The sequence below is a fragment of the Seriola aureovittata genome, chromosome 20 (genome assembly GCF_021018895.1).
Source record: "Seriola aureovittata isolate HTS-2021-v1 ecotype China chromosome 20, ASM2101889v1, whole genome shotgun sequence".
In the NCBI taxonomy this organism is placed as follows: Eukaryota; Metazoa; Chordata; class Actinopteri; order Carangiformes; family Carangidae; genus Seriola; species Seriola aureovittata.
The window spans coordinates 21,379,257-21,398,054 of record NC_079383.1 but is presented as its reverse complement, the minus strand read 5'-3'; the positions used below and the strand labels follow the sequence as shown (position 1 = coordinate 21,398,054).

Below are 18,798 nucleotides of genomic sequence, written 5' to 3'. Positions count from 1 at the left end.
TCCTCCTGAAGGCAACGTGAACGTGAACGTCTCTGCAGATAAATGTTGAGATATTTCACCTACAACTGCAAAAGCTAACCTCACGGTGGCGCCGGAGGAAACGTCAGAGGTTCAACAAAGTCATCGGGAGTCAGCATGAACCAAATCCATCCAGTGCATGATGGGATATTTTACTGGAAATGTGGAACACTTGACCTCGTGGGGTTTCTGTGCCAATCCATCAAGTTAGCGTTTAGATATTTCACTAATTATGTGGAAACTTTGACCTGCGACATGGAAAAAGGACGAGGGGTCGCCAAAGTTTAAGGTTAATCCTCTGGGTGCCACACGGATTATCTGCGTAAAATTTCATGGCAATCCGTCCGACAGTTGTTGAGATATTTCGGTCATATCATCATCCAGCAGCGTCGTCAGGTTTAAATTTGTCCGACACTTTGTTTTATTAGCAAATACCTTAAAAACTAATGACATTCCCCATCAGCCTCAGATTTCCCAGCATGCACCGGACGTCAATGTAACGTCAGAAAGTCAGACAGAAGTTCAACCACCAAAACATCAACGTCAGTGCTACGTAGCAAATGTTAGCAGGCTAGCACGCTAAACTAACTAACTATCAAAGATACTCCACAGCAAAAGATGACTCGTTACCAATGGTAAGAAAAGAGAAAACACTTCCTGTCTCCTAAGTGGGCGTGGTCGTTCATGTCAAAACATAACGACAAAAAAAAAACTAGATACAGTTTGAATTTACGCCTGATTTTCCCGCTCATTTTTACCTGCTAGCTTAATATCTGATCAACCAAGAACAAGGTCATATCAGTCTGACAATACTCTCTGTTTTCCCTCCAAAAACAGTTAAATAATAACAATAATAATAGTATTATTAAGCAAAGAAATACAAGTTTTATTTCAGTTTTTATCTCACAAGAGTTTGTTGCTGAGACAGAAATCTGTTGGCTTGTGAGAAATGGATCCAATATTTATCCCGGCGACTTTGGGGAGAAAGAATCATAACCTGTGATCAGGTCCGGACTCAGACCTGCCGCTGGTCTCCTAAAGGGGGCGGGGCGGTGGAAAAAACCCACGTGACACAGATACAGGAAATGATCGTCTCAACCGCCACGACTTCCAACAAATGCCACAGTTGCTTCGTAATCTGCTGCGTGTTGAAATATTTGTGAGTCAAACACTTCCTGGTATTTGCCAGGTCAACTTGTCAAGGTGATAAATGTGTTGCTGTTGAGTCTCCAGCTTGCTGCGCTGCCCCCAAGTGGACGGAAATATACAACAATGAAGGTTTGAGGAGCAAAAACTTTCAGCTGACTCAGTGGTTTGAAGCTCTGACAGTGTGTGTGTGTGTGTGTGTGTGTGTGTCTCACCCCCCGAACTTGAACTTGCTGTTCTCCCCGAGGAAGATCTCCTTGTGTTTCCTGCGTCCAGAGCTGCGACCGCCGGTCACCGTGGCAACGAGGCTGGCCGCAGCCAGGGCCACGCAGGTCAGTACGTCCACCTTCATGCTTCACAGGTCCCCCCGCCACAGGAGACGCGACGGCAGCATCCCGGCCACGGTGACCCCCCCTCCCTCCAGACCGTCGCCCCCTCCCCCTGCTGACTAACGCTGGTGGCTTTGGTCAGACATCCCACAGCAGCTGGAGCTTCTTCCTCCGAGAGAGCTGCGAGACCAAACAAGGCAAACGCATGAGTGTGTTTTACTCCCACACACACACACACACATATATATATCTGTATATGTTCACACGCAGCAGATGAACATCCCGGCAGCGATGATCTCTGGGAATCTTTGTCTTCTGCTCTCCCTCCTCTTCATTGATTCACTCCTCCTCTCTCTCTCTCTCTCTCTCTCTCTCTCTGACAGTCTGTCTCTGTCTGTTTTATCTGCGGTTCTGTGGATCTTTCAATCTCTGATTAAAATCGATATGAATCTATTCCTCGCAGCGATAGAGGAATGACACTAATTCCCCTATAATCCTCTTATCTACAGCCACAGCAATCTTTCACTAACCTACAAACAGTCACACACACACACACACACACACACACACACACACACACACACACACACACACACACCCATCACTAATCAGGATTTTCTTTGCGGGACAATGAAAAAACAGGCACCTGGTGTGATTATATGAAGGGAAGCGCACACCTCCACCTCCTCGTGTGTTTGTTTGTTTTTGTGTGTGTGTGTGTGTGTGTGTGTGTTTGTGTGTGTGTGTGTGAGTGAGAAAATGAATCAGATTTCTGGAAGCAGCTCAAACAACAACAGGTCGTCAAGATCAGCTGATGTTTAATCCGAGCTGTAGTGGAGCAAACTGCGTCTAATCCAGCCTCACCTAGCGTCTTCCCCAGTTTACACCTCTGGAAGACATAATCCCACACACACACACACACACACACACACACACACACACGCACGCACAAAATAACATCTGCAATAAGAAGATCAGCTCGTTGTTGTGAATAAAAGATTCTCTGCAAACACAGTGTTTTAGGTGTTGTGTTGGGAGCGTGTCTATGTTCCCACAGCCCTGACCTCACCCTGACCTCACCCTGACCATAATTTTCAAAAATTTCTGTGAAAAAAAAGTTCTACGAAATGTGGGAACGTAGGACTGACCCCGTCGTGTTCATGTTCGACGTGGATTTCTGGGTAACTGAGGAGTTTCCTCCTTTTGCAGCTTTTGATTCGTGTTGTGAAACAAAGTGAATTCTCTCTCTCAATGACTCACAACTCTTTCACAACTCCCACAGGTTTCTACAAATTTTAAAATTTCAAGATCACACATTGTTAAACTGAGATCACCGTGAAGTGAGAAAACAAACCACGCCACGTTTGGACTTGGAGGGCGCCAAAAACACGAGTCTCAGTTTTGAGTTACTGTGTCAGTTTGATTAAAAGAAGATTTATTTTTTAATAGGAATTAGGTTTGGTGGAGAGAATCACCTCTTTTCAGAGCTTCTACAGAGTGTTGCATTGTGGGTTATTTGTAGCCTTAAAGTGATAGTTCGGGTTATTTTGAGTTCGGAGAAGCAGCAGGAGAACCGACGCTGTAGTTCCAAACTAAAGTTCTGTTTGACGGAAAGATAAAGTGGTGAAAATACTTCAAAATAAAGCGTACACTTACACTGATAGTAGTTTTTCCTGGGGGTATTTTTTTAAACACTTTTTTGCGGATGTCCCCGTCCACAGCAGCTCATCGCTCAGCTCCTGCTGCTCCTTTTAACTGGCAGCGCGCTGATCCGAATGCACTGACTATAGATACAAATAACCAGAACTATCCCTTTAATGTTGCTAATCTAGTGAGTGTTCAGTGTTCATAGGGAGTCTATAAAAGCCTTTCATTAACTGGTGTAACGTGTTTTTCTGCCACAAAGAAAAAACAAACATGTTCACATCGCCTCCGACGTCTTTACAGCAGAAACCAACCGGAGAGGAAAATCTGTCAAAGAGCCAAGAATGAACATCTGTCACAGAGGATCAGCTCAAAAAGACTGTCAGAGAAAATGATTTTCATGCTTGAACAGCCTGACAGGAGAGAGAGAGGGAGAGAGGGAGAGAGTCCTGGGGTTTTTACATTTCACCATATTTCATTTTTCACTTATACGAGAGAAAAGTCTGCAGGACTCTGATGAGGACTCTCCTCGACGCGGATTAAACGGGATCTCTGGGAAACGTTCCCAACAGGACGAGTGTTAAAGTTTTTCCAATGCTCAGAAACAGATGTTGGAGGACTGGGCGGGTTTTGTTAGTCGTCAGGGTCGTCCTATAGTTGTGCCAACAGCCCCTCATCAAATTACAACAAAATGTGGGACTTTCTGGAAGAAAGAGGCTCTGCTCCTTTAATCCAGTCTTGTTTTTGTTGCACATATTGATCTTTTGCCTTTTTATTCATCTCTACACTGTTGCTGCCTCGTCACACCTGCACTATCATCGCCATTTAAAACAGCAAGAGCAAACAAATCATTAAGTTTGTTCACGTGATTGTTGAGTGCAGAGATTGTCTTGATTATGCAATAAAATAAAAAGGTGAAAGTAAAAAAAGCAGCACGTGTCCCTCCCCTCATCGCAGCCACTTCCTGCAGGCACTCAGGCCAGGAACACGCCGGATACGCGGCGCGAGCGTGGCGGCTGCAGCGCGTGTTGATTTTCACTTCAGTTCACATGTTAATTGGTTAAAGACGTGCAGATTTTTTCACGTGACGCGTCTCCCTGCAAAAACAGACAGAGAAAAGACCTGTTAACATCACATTGACACCATACCAGCATTAACACATAAAACTGACTCCTTCCACAGCTGTCTGTCTCGGCTGAATCTGAATGTGTCACAGATGTGGTTCTTTAACCATTTAGCTGCTGCATGTGGAGACAGAGACATTTTCTGTCAAAAATAAATCATAAATTAATCAATAATGAATAGAAATCCAACATTCAAGTAGCCTGCAAACTCTATGTGGAGAGATAATAATAATAATAATGATAAAAAGCTTTATTTTTATAACACTTTTCATACAAGAAATGACCTGCAGCAAGTGATCAAGTGACCATAAAAAGAAACATAAAAACATTGATCTAAAATGAAAAACATTAAAAACATTAGTGTAAAATGAGATAAAAATAATTAATACAATAATAAATCATTAAAAAATAAGACATTGTGCTGATTGTGCTTCTCGGTGATGGCAGCTGTCATGCACACACAACGCGACGCACACACAACGCAGGCGACGTGTTCCCGCCATCAGCCTCCAGCTGCTGAGGATCAGACTGGTTGTACAGGTATCCAGCCTCCAGGTGAGGATGTGAGTTAAGTGTGGTTCAGAGAAACGATGTGTTTTCACTGCAACTTCCCGGATCAAGTAAAAGTTAATGACGACTTAAAGAGGAACTTGTTTTCGTTGATCTTCTACATGTGAGCTCACGTTTCAGAGGGAAGCAGTGGAAAGAAGCAAAGTGCTGCACTGTGGTGTGTGTAAGTGTGTGTGTGTGTGTGTGTGAGCAGGTGTTTCACAGCTTCTCTGTGGCCTGTTTGACATATAGCACATAGCACATTGAACACAGCATGAACTAAAACAGCTCCTCGCTCTGAAAACAAACCCCACTGACATTTGCTGCTGCTGCAGAGGAAACATCGACTCTCACCGAGGGTCATGTATGTGTCCATGTGTGTGTGTGTGTGTGTGTTTATGACTCTGCCAATCACATCCAAACCCCGCCCATTCAGAGGGTGTGTATCTGACCCTCCCCTTCGTGAAATGTGTGTGTGGGAGAGAGAGAGAGAGAGAGAGAGAGAGAGAGAGTGTGTGTGCTGCCTATTCTCTAAATAACCTGTTGATCCAGTCAAGCTAACACTCAGTCTCAGGAGGCAGCAATCTCTTCACTTCTTCCTCTTTCTCCTGGATTTCATCTGAACCAAAGCTCCAGCTGAGTCACTGTAAGTTTGTTTTCTTAATGTGTGTGTGTGTGTGTGTGTGTGTGTGTGTGTGTTTTCTCAGCTTTCACACAGATTTCCCAGGAAACCTCCGGCACATGGCAGTGATTTCATTTCTCTGCGTGATATCACAGGTCTATAAAAGTTGACTCTTTGTAGTTATCAAGAGGTTTTACTGCTGATGTCAAGGAATTTCTGTGAGTACGAACATACCGTCTTTCCTCTACTTTATTTAACACACATATTAGCTTTTCTACAGGATGCTAAAACCACTGTTTCTTCTACATAATAACAATAATAATAATAATCTTTAATTAGATGCTGCTCAGGAAAGATGATTTGTTTTGTGTTAGCTGCTAAAAGAAGCTCATTTATCACTTTTAAAAGGAGCAATTAACTCTGTGTTGAGATCTGAACTGCACAGAAAATAATCAGCTGATTAGACACACATTTAAATAATAATAATAATAAGCTTTATTTAAAAGGCACCATTTAAAGTGCAGTTACAAAGTGCTTTGAAAGACGAGATCAGATTGTGCGGATAAACACGAGTGGGGTCTGTGATGAAACTGTTGCTGCTGTTTTCGGGATCAGCTGAGAGTTCACCTGAGGTCAAAGGTTTGAACAGCAAGAATCATCATTATATATTATTAAGAAATCAGTTTATATTTATTTCTGATTTTTATATATAAAATCAGAAATCTGTCTGATAAATGATGATGATGATGAAACAGTTTATTTTGAATTTTGCACATAAACATGTTGTTTTAGAGTAATAGGAGTTCTGTATAAACATGTGTATATATATGTATGTATGTATATATATATATATATATGTATATATATATCCAAGTTTTAATGTTGCGACACAGACACGCAGTAACTTCAGTTGATTCTGGTTATAAATGAAGAGGGTGTGTTTTAGAGGCAGCAGAGTGAGTGTGTGTGTGTGTGTGTGTGTGTGTGTGTCTCTGCACATTTTCATTGATGAATTATCAGTGTGTGAATTTTAAATTGTAATGTAAAGCACAGACGTGGGGGAGCAGCTGAGATCAGAGAGTCGTTAGTGTTTTCAATAACGTCAATAAAGTTTTAATAAGATGCTAAAAATAGTAAGTGTGTGTTTTGGAGGCAGAAGAACGACTGAATTTATTGTATTTATTTATACATGCTGCTTACTGTTGCTGTGAGGACACACAGTTTAAGATTCACTCTGTACCTGATGTAAAAGAGTTCTCATTAGTGTCTTAATGTCGTGTGTTTCTGCAGATTTTCATTGATTAGTTGAATTAAATTACATCTTTTATCTTGTTCAACACACACGTCTGTACATGTTATTTTAGTGGAAACACTCTGAGCAGATAAGATGAAACGTCACCTGAGGTCAGAGAGTTATCGTCAGTGTCTAATAAAAGTTAATATCTAATAACGGTGTCACAGAATACAGGAACACTACGATACACTGCTGTGTGTTTGAGAGGCAGCGCAGTTTAGTGAAGGAGCGTGTCGTATCCCTTCAACCATAAAACACAATGAGTTTAAATTAGGTGAAAAAAGCTTTTGTTAAAGTTTTCAAAACATTAATAAAAGTCTTTTTAATACAGGAATAAGCTGTTTAACTGAAGGCAGCACAGTCATGTTGTTGTATTTTCCTCATATTTTACATTTTATATTCTTCTCTTCCTGTTACTTGCAGCTAAACTCTTGTTAATGTAAAAGCAGCTGAGGTCAAACGGTTCTTTTTAATGTCTTAAAGATATGTATCATAATACAGGATAAGATACAGAGTCTGAGCTGGATGTTTTAGCAGCTGCAGAGCGAATGTTTCTGCACAAATCTTGTATTTTATTTATTCTGTTCTTCAGTGTCTTGGTGTCCTGATGTGGCTTCAGCTCGTGTCTTTCTGCAGCAGCCAGGAAACGTTCCCTCCGTTAAAATTTAACTCATCTGGAATTAGAATCATTTGTTGGTTTTTCTGCAGGATCTTGCACATTTACCTGAAGAGTCTGCAGCTGCATGGCAAAGGTTTCGCTCCAGCTCTTTAAGGAAATGGAGAGAAAGTCGTTTGTTCTCAGGCTTCAAGCGAAGACAAAAGTCTTTAGTCATCCCTCAACCGTCGCTTCACTTCTGCTCAGCTACAAAGACGGATGATTGGGAGGGAATCCAGCTGATTCCCTTCGTCTCCTGCCAACAGGAAGACATCAGCAGTATATATGAGATAATGTACGTCTTCTGAACTCTATAAGACATGAAAAGGTGATTGTCTTCAGCTCTAATGCAGGAAGGATGCGACATAAACACGTCCGGACTGTGGACAATGACGCACGCCTCGCCTCGGCCCAGCGAACGTCACAACACTCGAGCGAGAGAGCGTCTTCACCCACTCCTCATGTCACCCGCTCTGCGCGCTTCAAACCAGCTCGAGGAAACTCCCCTCGCCTTTAAATCAGAGCGACAGAGAGTGAGCGCTTTATCAGCGGCAGGAACCCTCACGTTTCCTCACCCCTCTTTGATGTGAAGCACCGACTTCACCTGTGTTTGTTTCAGAGCGTGAAGATAGTGTCAAGATAACGTTTGAGGGTTTTATTGTGCGTAACGGGCAGATGCATCCTCTTCCCTTTTCGCTCGAGAGTCCACTCCAGAGATAAAAGGAAAAAAGGGCTCAATGTGGAGAAGGAGAAGAAATGACGGAGAGGAAAAGAGAAACAGAAGTTGTGCGGGAATGAAAGGCCTTGCAGAGCTCCAGCTGCAAATCTCGCTTTTATTTTGAAATGACGATGAAAAGGACGGTTTGAGGGTGAAGGCAGCCAAATCCTCCGCGCTCATCAAAGGATCAAACCTGAATTTTCCTGAGAAAGCTGCACATGTTCCGTCACGTTTCACACTCTTTTACCTTCCTGTGTCCATATCATCAGGAATGTGTCTCTAATCATGCTTTTTCTCTCTCTTTTTTCCCTGTATCTGTCTGTGTGTGTGTGTGTGTGTGTGTGTGTGTGTGTGTGTTTGTGTGTGATGCCAAACCACCCAGAGAGATCCAAGGAAAAAACCTGCCACAGCAAAAAAAAAAAGAAAAAGGCTGGAAAGTCTCGTTTGAAATCGCCACGGTGGAAGAAGCATGGACTGAAGGCCTGGCTGCATCATCCAAGTGTGTGTGCATGTGTGTGTGTGTATGTGTGTGTGTGTGTGTGTGTGTTTTAGATGCGTCTAGCTGAAAGGAAATCATGTCAGCGATACACACCTGGGCCTGTTTCCTCCTCTGGATCAGCTTTGCAAAACCGGACAAAACGCCAGGTAGGACACAAACGCCTCTTTGTCCCTGATCCGTCGGCAGGGAAACGCTCACAGCGACGAACAGACCGAAGGTTTCTCTGCAGAACCTGATACACAGAATCTGTCCGGGAAGAAAATACAAAAGAAAAAAAGTTAATCTCATAGTTGTAACATTGCAAGGTTTTTTTCTTTTTCTTTTTGCAATAGAGAAGTTTCCAGAATTAGTCAGATTGGCACAGAAACCCCCCCCCCGAATTAAATTCTGACGTCAGGGTGGAAAAAATCCTGCGACCACAGCAAGTGACAGAGCAGCAGGAGTGGAGGGAAAACCTGGTCTGGTCTCAGTTTTCACAGCTCCGATCCTCATTCCTCACATCTGAGATAATATTTGACTCAGCAGCTTTATCAATAACACATGTGGACGGAGACGCTCCAATCCGAGCGAATTCATTTAGAAATTACAAAAAAAACCATGAGGCCGGATTCATAGTTTAGTTAAGACACATGGGTCCGTGCAGGGAGGGGTGTTAACGCAGGAACTGAAATGTGCCGTGCAGCCCTGCACGTCTGAAAAAGCTGAATCACCGATTCTCTGTAACTTCCTGTCAGGACGCACATTTAAAACAGACTTAATGAGTCAAAACACAAACAGAAGAGATGAACTCATGGTCGCCTCAAGGGCTTTTTCCAGAGCTTTCAACTGCATTGCACAGCCTTTATGAGGGAGTTTGATTATAGTTATCAATACCATAATTTAAAAACACTCCCATTACAGGTAAAAGCTGAAGATAAAAATAGTCACAGTTATGGATTCATATCATTAGATATTTGATATTTCATGTTGATTTATTATTATTGATGGAGCAACTTTTAACGACTTTATGTGCATTTTCATTTACAACAATACATCAAACAAGACAAAAATAATGACGGGTTTCATCTGTAAAGTAACCATGGTAACTCTAGTCAGGTAAACATTAAAAAAATAAAAAAAAAATACTGAAAGAAAAGTACAAGTACTTCAAAGTCGCGCTTCAGTAGAGTATTTCATTAGATGTACTTTCCACTTCCTGCATCATGTGACCTACGCCTGTTTTCCACTGGTCAAAAACCTGCTCATACCCACTAATTGTGGTGTAAAAACAGACAGCTTTAATCACATTATAACCACTGAAGACCATGAGATATGGTTAAAAGCCTTGGGGGGAAAAAGCTAGTAAGTGGATTGGTATTTTCCCAGGTTGTGATTGAACTGTAGCAGATATTTTAATGTTAAACCGAACATCCATCCAGAAGCAGCTTTGTTCACCTGCAGATACAGAAGGCTCCAGCTGAGGAAACTGATGGTGAAAACTCTAATTGACATCTTCACCCTCGTTATCTTGTCCCAGTCTCCATGGTAACACTGAGAGTGTGTTTCATCACTGTTACCCAACGGTGTCGTTTCGAGATCTCAGCAAGAAAGATGGTGAGAAAAATATCACCACAAAAAAACAGAAATGATGAAAAATTAAGTTCTAAAGAAACTAAATTTCTCTTAAAGGCCGATTACACAACACTAGAGATACGTTTCATCCAACATTTTAACTACAAGCAAATTCAAATTAATGTGCATTTGCATTCACTGTCATTATGCAAATATTAGAAGTTCATTAAGATCATGAGACTCCAAAAGTAATTAACCTGAGTTTAAATATTTAAAACAGAAGCAACTGAATGTGCACACAAGAAAACCAAAACAAAACAACCCCCAAAAATATATTAGAATAAATAAAGGTGCACTTACCAGCTGTTTCTGAAACTAACGTTGCTCATCATGACAATTAACCGAAGTCCATCTAATGAAAGACTGTGCTGTGTGGTTGAAAGCTCCAGAAAACGCTCATGAACGGACACGACAAACACAATATGAAAACTACTGACGTGTACCGACACGCGGCTTCAAAACGAAACGCTTGACAAACACGAAAACACTTCCTCAGTGGGAAATACAAAAGAGAGATCACAGACATGTAATCTCATTTCAAAGTATTCATCTGCTCAGGTATCAGTTAAAGGACTTGAGTGTTTATCTTATTCAATCAAGGCATGTTGATGTTAATGCGTCGCACGTTGGCGGGGCCACCTTCAAGAGAATGTGTTTGCTCAGTAAACCACAACACTTTACACAAGGGCACCAAATGTCACAGCGCTGCGAGACGGGAGCCGTCTGATTTTCTACAAGAAGAGAGGAGGGGAAGGTGATACAGCAACTATTAATCCCTCCAGTCAGACGTCAGTTGACAAGCCGCAGCTGTCACGCACTCACGAACACGTAGGTGTGCATGTGCAGCACACACTAAGACAAAAGGAATCACAATCTTGACACTTTGAGGGATGAACCCAACGTCTTCCCTGACTGAACCTGTCGGAGGAACAGGAGGATGGGTGGAGGTGGTGGAGGTGGTGGTGGGTGGATGAACCGAGCGGGGTTATGAAGTGGTTTTCCGAGGCGGTGTGAGGAATTCAGAGCCGAGCTTTACAAACATTTCTGGGGCTCCGAGTTTGTGCGGAGGCAGGAATGATCTCGGTGGTTGGGTTCGTTCAAACACAGCGATCTGTGGGATTATAAGAGGCATGTTGCACCCGCTCCACGCCCCGGTTAGTGATGTCAGAGCAGGTGTTCTGCCTTTTCCACAGGTGCTAAAAACTTGTTGTCATGAGTCAAAGGTCAGAGGTTGCAGGTAGGAAATCTTGAAACTAGAAAAACCAAACTAGAAGATTTTAACATAAATAATAGTTCTGACTTTATTCTATTCTTTTTTTTTATTGTCTTAAAAAATCCCAAAGCAACAATGAATGTCTCCTTCTAACATTTAAAGCCTGATACATCTGATTCCTCTGAACTGCAGCGCTCCACTGTTTACAGAAACTATTAAAAAAACATGGCTGAGTCACACTGGCACTGGATGACATGTTCCTTCATCGCCATGAACACACACACTGTGGTTTATTTTGACTCAGTCCCACACACACCATCCTGCTCCCAACAAAATAATCACTGCAGCACTGAATATGGATTCATTCACTGCTGAAAATCATCCTAAATAAGCTGTTAGAGGAAATATGGTCGCGATCTCTCCTTCCTAAGTGACAGCACTGAATAATGTCACAGTGAAGTTGACCTTTGACCCTGTGGTTATAGAATGGCATCACTTTGTGTTGTCCTTATTGATTAAATATGGTTAAATTGTGTCATAATTAGCATATTAATTTGTGAGTTAGAGCCAAAAACGTGTTTTGTGAGGTCACAGCGACCTTGACCCTCGACCTTTGACCACCAAACTCTAATCACTTCTTCCTAGAGTCCAAGTGAATGTCTCTGACAAATCTGAAGAAGTTCTGTCGAGGTGTTACTGAGATATCCTGTTCATGAGTGTGGGACGTACATTACGTATCAATGGACAGACGACCCTAAAACAATATGGCCGCCTCTGGCTGTCGGGGCATAAAAAGTTAATTTCCTGTTGCCTATTTATATATGTTTCTACACTCCAACCTGCAGCGTAAATGAACACACCTGTGGTTCGGCACGTTACACACAAGCTCAGACAAGTCGGCAGCAGCCGAAGGGGGGGTGGGGCGGTGGGGGGTTTAGTTTTGGCATCATTCCCACCATGACACAAGAATCAAACTGTCATCCACACTGGTCGAATCGTAAAGCCATGGAGCTGTTCGTGTTTCCCAACAATAAGGTTTGATTTCCTCACTTGTGTTTTTTCATGCGGTGTCAACATTACTGCCCTGATGAACAACCCACCTCCACCCTGGATGTGGAGCAATAAAGGGAACTTGAGGGTGAATATGCAGAAATTCTTCCCCTGCAGCGACATCACACGAGTTCATTGTGCCAGACCCCTGTTTCAGATTAGAGAGTAATAATGAGATGCACAGTGAGAGTGATCTCACATTTATGGGTAAAACATGTCTAAAGCATGTCTTACAGGCGAGCTGCACTTTCTAAAACTTGACGAATCGCAGTAGGAGGATTTGTTTAGGATTTTTCTGAACAATCTCTTTGTCAAATATTTACAGTCCACTGCTTTTTATTGTGCTGATAATTCAAAAGGCCTCTGGCACGTTGTTCGTCCCACAATGACTCGCTCTTCTTCCTTTACCTGGGGCTTGTTTGACCAGGTGAGAACAATGTCGCGGAAACAGAATAACAGGTTTCTTCTGAGAAAACTGCAGAGTTGTTTGTTCGAAAGTAATCTGAACTAACTGAGGGAAACAACTCCACAACACAAGGGTTATTAGGTATCAGCAGTGTGGTGTTGATGTCTGATCAGCAGCTTTCTCAGGCTCGGAAAACTGCGAGTTTGATGCCCACTCTCAACAACTTCCTTGCAGAGCGTGCACCGCTGTATGAAAGGGATTTCGGTCAATTGGTTGTTTGCAAATCTGGGGGCCAGATGCGTAAAAGTCTGTAAAACTATGTACGCATGGTTCCAATTTACAAATCTGGGGAAAATGTGAACAAGCCTCATTTCCACTCCCACAATTAGCCGCGAATGGACAAAGACGAAGAAGTTATCAGACACAGAGAAGAAAGATGAGAAAGCTTTACATTTAGCTTTATTTATTGGGACAGCTCCCTACCTTTGAAGCAGTTGTGAAGTCCAATTGTCTATCTATTTGTCAGTTATTTAACAGGCACTGCCCAGTATAATGGTTCATAGTCTGACTTAACGCCAGAGAAAACCATCATCGTCCTCAGTGTGATCTCGCCTTGTGTCATGTTTTCAGACGTCACCGTGACGTGCTTCGTCTCGGAGGAGTGCGTGCTCCCCTGCAGCTTCCAGCCCGGCAGCGAGGAGACCATCGAGTGGTTCAGACAGGACGTGGTCGTCTACAAGTTCGAGCGGGATGACGACGAAGACGACGACGGCGAAGGCGACGGCGACAGTAGCAGCAGCGAGGAGCACTCTGACCCGAAGCAGCTCGGTGGGCGCGCATCCGTCTTCCCGCACCTGGTATCCCGTGGCAACGCCACGCTGATCCTCAGGGGGAGTGGCCTCAGGGACAGAGGCACGTACAGGTGTCACGTCCGCACGTCTAACGGAGAACACAACGCAAAAGTGATCTTGAAGGTGGAAGGTGAGTTCAGAAGCAAACTGATAAATAGGAGAATTTTCCTTTAAAGAATAAAATTTATATTCAGTTAATTACTTAATTTTTAGTGGCTGCACAAGAGTCTTTATAATTCATATAGTTATTGCATTCCCATATCCCATTACCTCAAGATAACAAACTGGAAACGAGATATTACCTGGAGTAAATTACTTTTCGTTATCTCGAGATAACGAGATATTATCAGAGGTAACAAAAAAAATCGCTTTCTCCAGATAATATCTCGGGATGACGATATTTGTTATCTTGAGATAGCGGGATAAAGAAATATTTGCGAGTGTGGCCTGTTACACCACATTTATCCGACAGGTGCAGTTACTTTGCAGTTGTGTTATAGTGAACGTGACATGAAGGAACTCACTGATTAAACCTCTCAGTTTGTGAGTTTGCTTTTTAAAGAGGAAGGGGACGGTGTTTTCTGTAAGAACTGTGTGTGCTGGTGCCATATTGTGTGAACAGGGATCTAATGTTATCTGCATAAGAATGATATCACTACCAGGCTAAATTGGGCGCTGGCATTTGGAGTCTATCATCAAGGGCTGCTGGGAAACATTTGAGCATTTGCTGTGAGTGTTTATATGTGTGTGTGTGTGTGTGTGTGTGTGTGTGTGTGTGTGTGTTTTTCAGCACCCATTAGAGGCTTGTCTCTGGAGCTGTCGAGGCTGAGCGGCTACGAGGAGATGAAGTGTACCGTCCGTAACGTCTTCCCAGCTCCTCGCGTCACCTGGACGACCGAGCCGGCCACCTTCGAGGACCTGCGACCGGTCACGCGCATGCTGGCCGACAAACACGGACTGTACACGGTCGACAGCCGCCTCAAGTTACTGAACGGACAGTCTAACCTCATCTACATCTGTAGAGTGACAACCCCCTACGGCAACCCGACCTGGACCGCCTCGCTCAGGGAACGAGGTAATAACGACACTGGTGGTTTTTACGTGTTGACACACTTGATGGTCCTCGGTGGATTCAAACATTTCTACCCCCCCCCCCCCTCTCTTGTAGAAATAAGAGGAACTCAAGGGATAGATCTGACCATCCCCTGCTCCTCCCCTTCTTACCTCACCAACCCCTCCCTGGATTGGAGCTTCTCCAACGGCGAGGACCCCTCCCACATCATCACCTACAACAGTCAGTCGGGGGACAGCATTTCCTCGGCGCCGTGGGACAAGCACGTGGAGCTGGACGGCTTCAGGGTCCCGTTTGGAGACGGCTCTCTGCGACTCATGGACCCCAAGCACTCGGAGCACACGGGCAGCTACACCTGCGTCTTCTCCATGCCGCACAACACGCACACCGAGCGCACCGACCTCACCATCGACGGCCCTGTCGGTGAGGTCACAAACACAAACACAGTCAGAAGATAAGATCAACACTCGGGTGTTATTCTATGTTTTTATTATTCCTTTTCTTTAACAAATATTACTCCAAGAGGAGGAAACAGTGCATCTGTTAGGGACTATTTTCAGCGGAGGATTAATACACATTTGGTGATCTGTCAGTCTTAACGCCAGTTCAGGGTTCAGATGATGAAATGTCCCACATCTTCCTCTTCTTAGATTTTTATGTCTTTTTATTTAACTTTTATTGTTGCAGGCAAGATATTAAGACAAGACGACAAAGAAAACAAAACAAAAAATTAATCAAATTAAACTGAACATTTTACAAGTATCATTAAAAATGAATCTAAAAGAAGGTTTAGTGTGAGGGTTTAGGTTTTAGTGTCGCTAGGTTTTTGAATAAATTACCCATGCTGTTGTTTTTCTGTTGCGGTCAAAACCAGAAACCTTATAAACCAGAAACCATCCACCCAGAGCGGCTCAACAGGCTGCAGCAGTGACACAGAGACGACTGTCATTATTCAAACAAACCACAAGAGGGCGCTCGTCAGGAGAATGTGCAAAGGCTGAAGTTTCCCTGTTTAAAGAGAATCTCCTCAGAGCAAAATGAATTTAAACTTCAACTGATGGTCGAAGTATAAAAACAGCTGGAGCACTAAACACATAGAATAATAATAAAAGATATATATATATATATATATAAATTAAATGATAGCATATGGAAAGATACAAATAAAATCAAAAAAGTTTATTGTTTATTGTTGCACATATTTGAAAAGTGTGTGTATTTGTTACCTGTGTGCAGGTGAGCGAATCACATCAGAGGGGCCGTCTCATTGGTGGATCGTGGGCCTGGTGATCGCAGGGCTGGTTCTCGCTCTGGCGGGAATGCTGGGCTACCTGAAGATGAAAGGTAAAGACGGACGGATGACAGCTTCACTGAACCGAAGACGTCACGCACGAGACACACGAGAAAAATTTTCTTCATGAGAATAGTTCAAACACTTTTGGTTTTGGTAGAAGACATGATGCAACCTCTGGAACCGCTGGCTTAGAGGATAAATCATATAAAATCTATGGTGTTTTGTGCAGAATAAACTTTATTACAGAAATTACAACAGGAACGACACTGAACGGGACCAGGGTCTTTTCAGTTGTGTCAACATGAAGTATTAAAAAGCTGAGGGTAAAGCCGAAGCTCTGCGTCTCATCGTGTTACACTGATCAGTGATAAGACGTGATGAAACTCTGGACGCCATTCATTATGTCTTAATATCCAAATTCTGTATCTATAAATAGGTGTAATTGTGTTATTGCAAATAGTTCCGTCTTTTGCCTTCATTAATTACTAATATGATAATTGCGGGAAGAAATGTGCAAATAAGATTATCCACAGACTCTGTCTCTACACACCCACAGCAGTCGCTCCAGTTACAACTAATTAGATCCGGGTCACGCCTGGTTTTCCCACCGACGTTCAGATGCATTATAGGAAATGTAGGCAGAGGGAGAAGCAGACGTGCACGGTTGAATAAGCAGCAAGAAAAGCCATAAAGCAATAATTAGGATTTTTTTTTTTTTTTGTGACGTCAGTTATGTGTCGTGTTCAGGTGCAGGTGATTTCAAAATCCAGTATTCAGCTCTGATTTTGTTGCTTCTCGCTCTCACACACATTTGCGTCTCTGTGGTCTCGCTGCAGGAAGCATAGGGAGGAAGCCGAGGAACGACCCCGAGGAGGTGACGGAGCTGCACCTGGTGAAAGGTTTGTGATCAGAAATAAAATGTGACATGAATCGAACACTAGATGGAGCCAGAGAGTCACTTTAAAATAACAGCCTGTTTCCACGACACTCAGTCAGGTGAAGCAACACACATTTATATGCAGGAACTCAACATTAATCTTATATTTTCAATTTTCTCTAATTTAAATCCTCTTGTTCTTCATTTATAAGAAGTATATGGACACAACAAACTTTAATGTAGCTGTAAGCAGCTTTAAGGACTTTTTAAACTATTTATTAATGTACAGCATTTGTCAACAACTTATTTTACAGACTTCTTTAAAACATGTATTTTGTTAGTATTATGTTGATTATTGTTATGTCATGTATCATAAGTAATAGTTTAATTTTAACACCTTAAAGAGTGGCACAAAAATCAGACCTTCGTTTATCATTTCTCCACCTTTCTCTTCCTCTCAGACTCGACGGGAGACGGAAACCTGAACGAGAGCAGCGCTCTGGGTGTCGGCGGCACGAACGGACAGTCCGGCCTCCACGCCGGCTCTCAGACGACCTGAGGACAGCCGGGCCACACACCTGAACTAACACAAAACTAACACAAACACACACGCACAGCTACACACTGAAGAGGAACTAAGAACACAACGTTTCTTTTCTTCTTTTTGTTTTTACTGAATTATACGAAAGACTTTCAAATGACTACTCCGCCATGTTTGGTGTCACTCGTCTTGGGCTCTTTGGATTCTTACAGGAAACCCTGATGAACTGCTGTTTTTCATGCCGACGTGTAGAACGGACGCTCGATGTTTTCATGAAGGGTTTGTGAACCCCAGACAATGTCGCTTTGAGACGCTTGAAGCGCTTTTCCTGCTGAGTCTAAACTTTCCAGTGAACCTGAGGAACTTCAGCTGCGTTTCTACCAGGGGAAGGAAGGTCTAAGTCCCAGGAAGTCCCGCCTCACGGGGGCTGTACTTCCTGAGCTGCGGGGGGGTGGGGGGGGTGGGGGGGTCAGTAGCTGGGAGGCTGTTCGGTCAAAATAGCTCCTGGAGGTTCTCTCTACTTTCCCCTGGCGGCTTTTTGTTCACTACTGTCTAATCGTGTCAGTCGCTATGGGAACAATTAAATCACAAAATTAACTCCGACAGATGTGGGGAAAAAAGAAAATAAAAATGGGGGAACAGCTTCCCCCATTTTTAGACTCAACTCAGCCCCAGTGAGCGGATTCCACTGAAATGAATTTAATTTATTGTGACATTTTAGTTCCTGGTGTGACTTCAGTCACACGGGGATATTTACTATATCTATCACAGGTTCTGTAAGGGACTAATGTTTCCTGATTTAGTTTCTGGAACAACATTTTTCAAAATGAAGGGAAGAATAAATTAGAAGAACGTTCTGTGCGACTGAAACAAAGTTTTTGAACTTTATGATGAATTTTTATGATGTTTGAAGGTGAAGTCTTTTCTCTTGTCTACCCCTGGGACACTTTGGGTTTCAGGCTTCTGCTGTTGGACTGACTACTGACTGTCTGCTACCCACAATGCCCTGCTGGATTTCCACCTTCAGTCACTGAGGTTAAAATAACTGCAAAACAGGTCAAACTCCCTCTGGGAATAAAAGTGACTGAAAAAAAACCCCCACAGACTTTTATTTTGCTGTAGGAAGTAAAACTTTAACCTGCTGTTAAACATTGATGAGAAATCAATAATCAACAGCAGAATAGTTGATCTTTGATCGCTGCCACACCGCTCATGAAATATACCCAACCTCTGTCACAAATGTGTCATAATTAATGTAATGCCATTAAAAAGACTAATCACTGAA

At 42.9% G+C, this 18,798-nt stretch overlaps 2 protein-coding genes across 6 annotated transcripts in view; one reads left to right on the top strand and one right to left on the bottom strand.

Moving 5' to 3' along the window:
• LOC130161415 (gamma-aminobutyric acid receptor subunit rho-3-like) overlaps nt 1-10,853 on the bottom strand; it is a 27,739-nt gene extending 16,886 nt beyond the window's left edge. For 2 of the 3 annotated variants that reach the window (XM_056364696.1, XM_056364698.1), the window contains exons 1-2: nt 8,692-9,796; nt 1,380-1,673 (exon numbers count right to left, since the gene is read on the bottom strand). In XM_056364696.1, the coding sequence (XP_056220671.1) occupies nt 1,380-1,516 (137 nt within the window). In that variant the 5' untranslated portion in view covers nt 1,517-1,673; nt 8,692-9,796. Of the gene's footprint in view, nt 1-1,379; nt 1,674-8,691; nt 9,797-10,509 lie in introns of those variants that run through there. The other variant, XM_056364697.1, reaches the window with a different exon arrangement.
• On the top strand, nt 5,264-18,798 carry LOC130161417 (V-set domain-containing T-cell activation inhibitor 1-like). Of its 3 annotated transcripts, none has more exons than XM_056364699.1 (8): nt 5,264-5,456; nt 8,482-8,744; nt 13,509-13,859; nt 14,520-14,804; nt 14,898-15,229; nt 16,043-16,145; nt 16,932-16,994; nt 17,434-18,798. In XM_056364699.1, the coding sequence occupies exons 2-8, from the start codon at nt 8,675-8,677 to the stop codon at nt 17,529-17,531; spliced, it is 1,302 nt and encodes a 433-aa protein (XP_056220674.1). In that variant the 5' UTR covers nt 5,264-5,456; nt 8,482-8,674; the 3' UTR covers nt 17,532-18,798. The 3 variants fall into 3 exon arrangements, with proteins under 3 accessions (XP_056220674.1, XP_056220675.1, XP_056220676.1); XM_056364700.1 differs by lacking the exon at nt 5,264-5,456 and adding an exon at nt 5,529-5,650; XM_056364701.1 differs by lacking the exon at nt 5,264-5,456 and adding an exon at nt 7,802-8,319.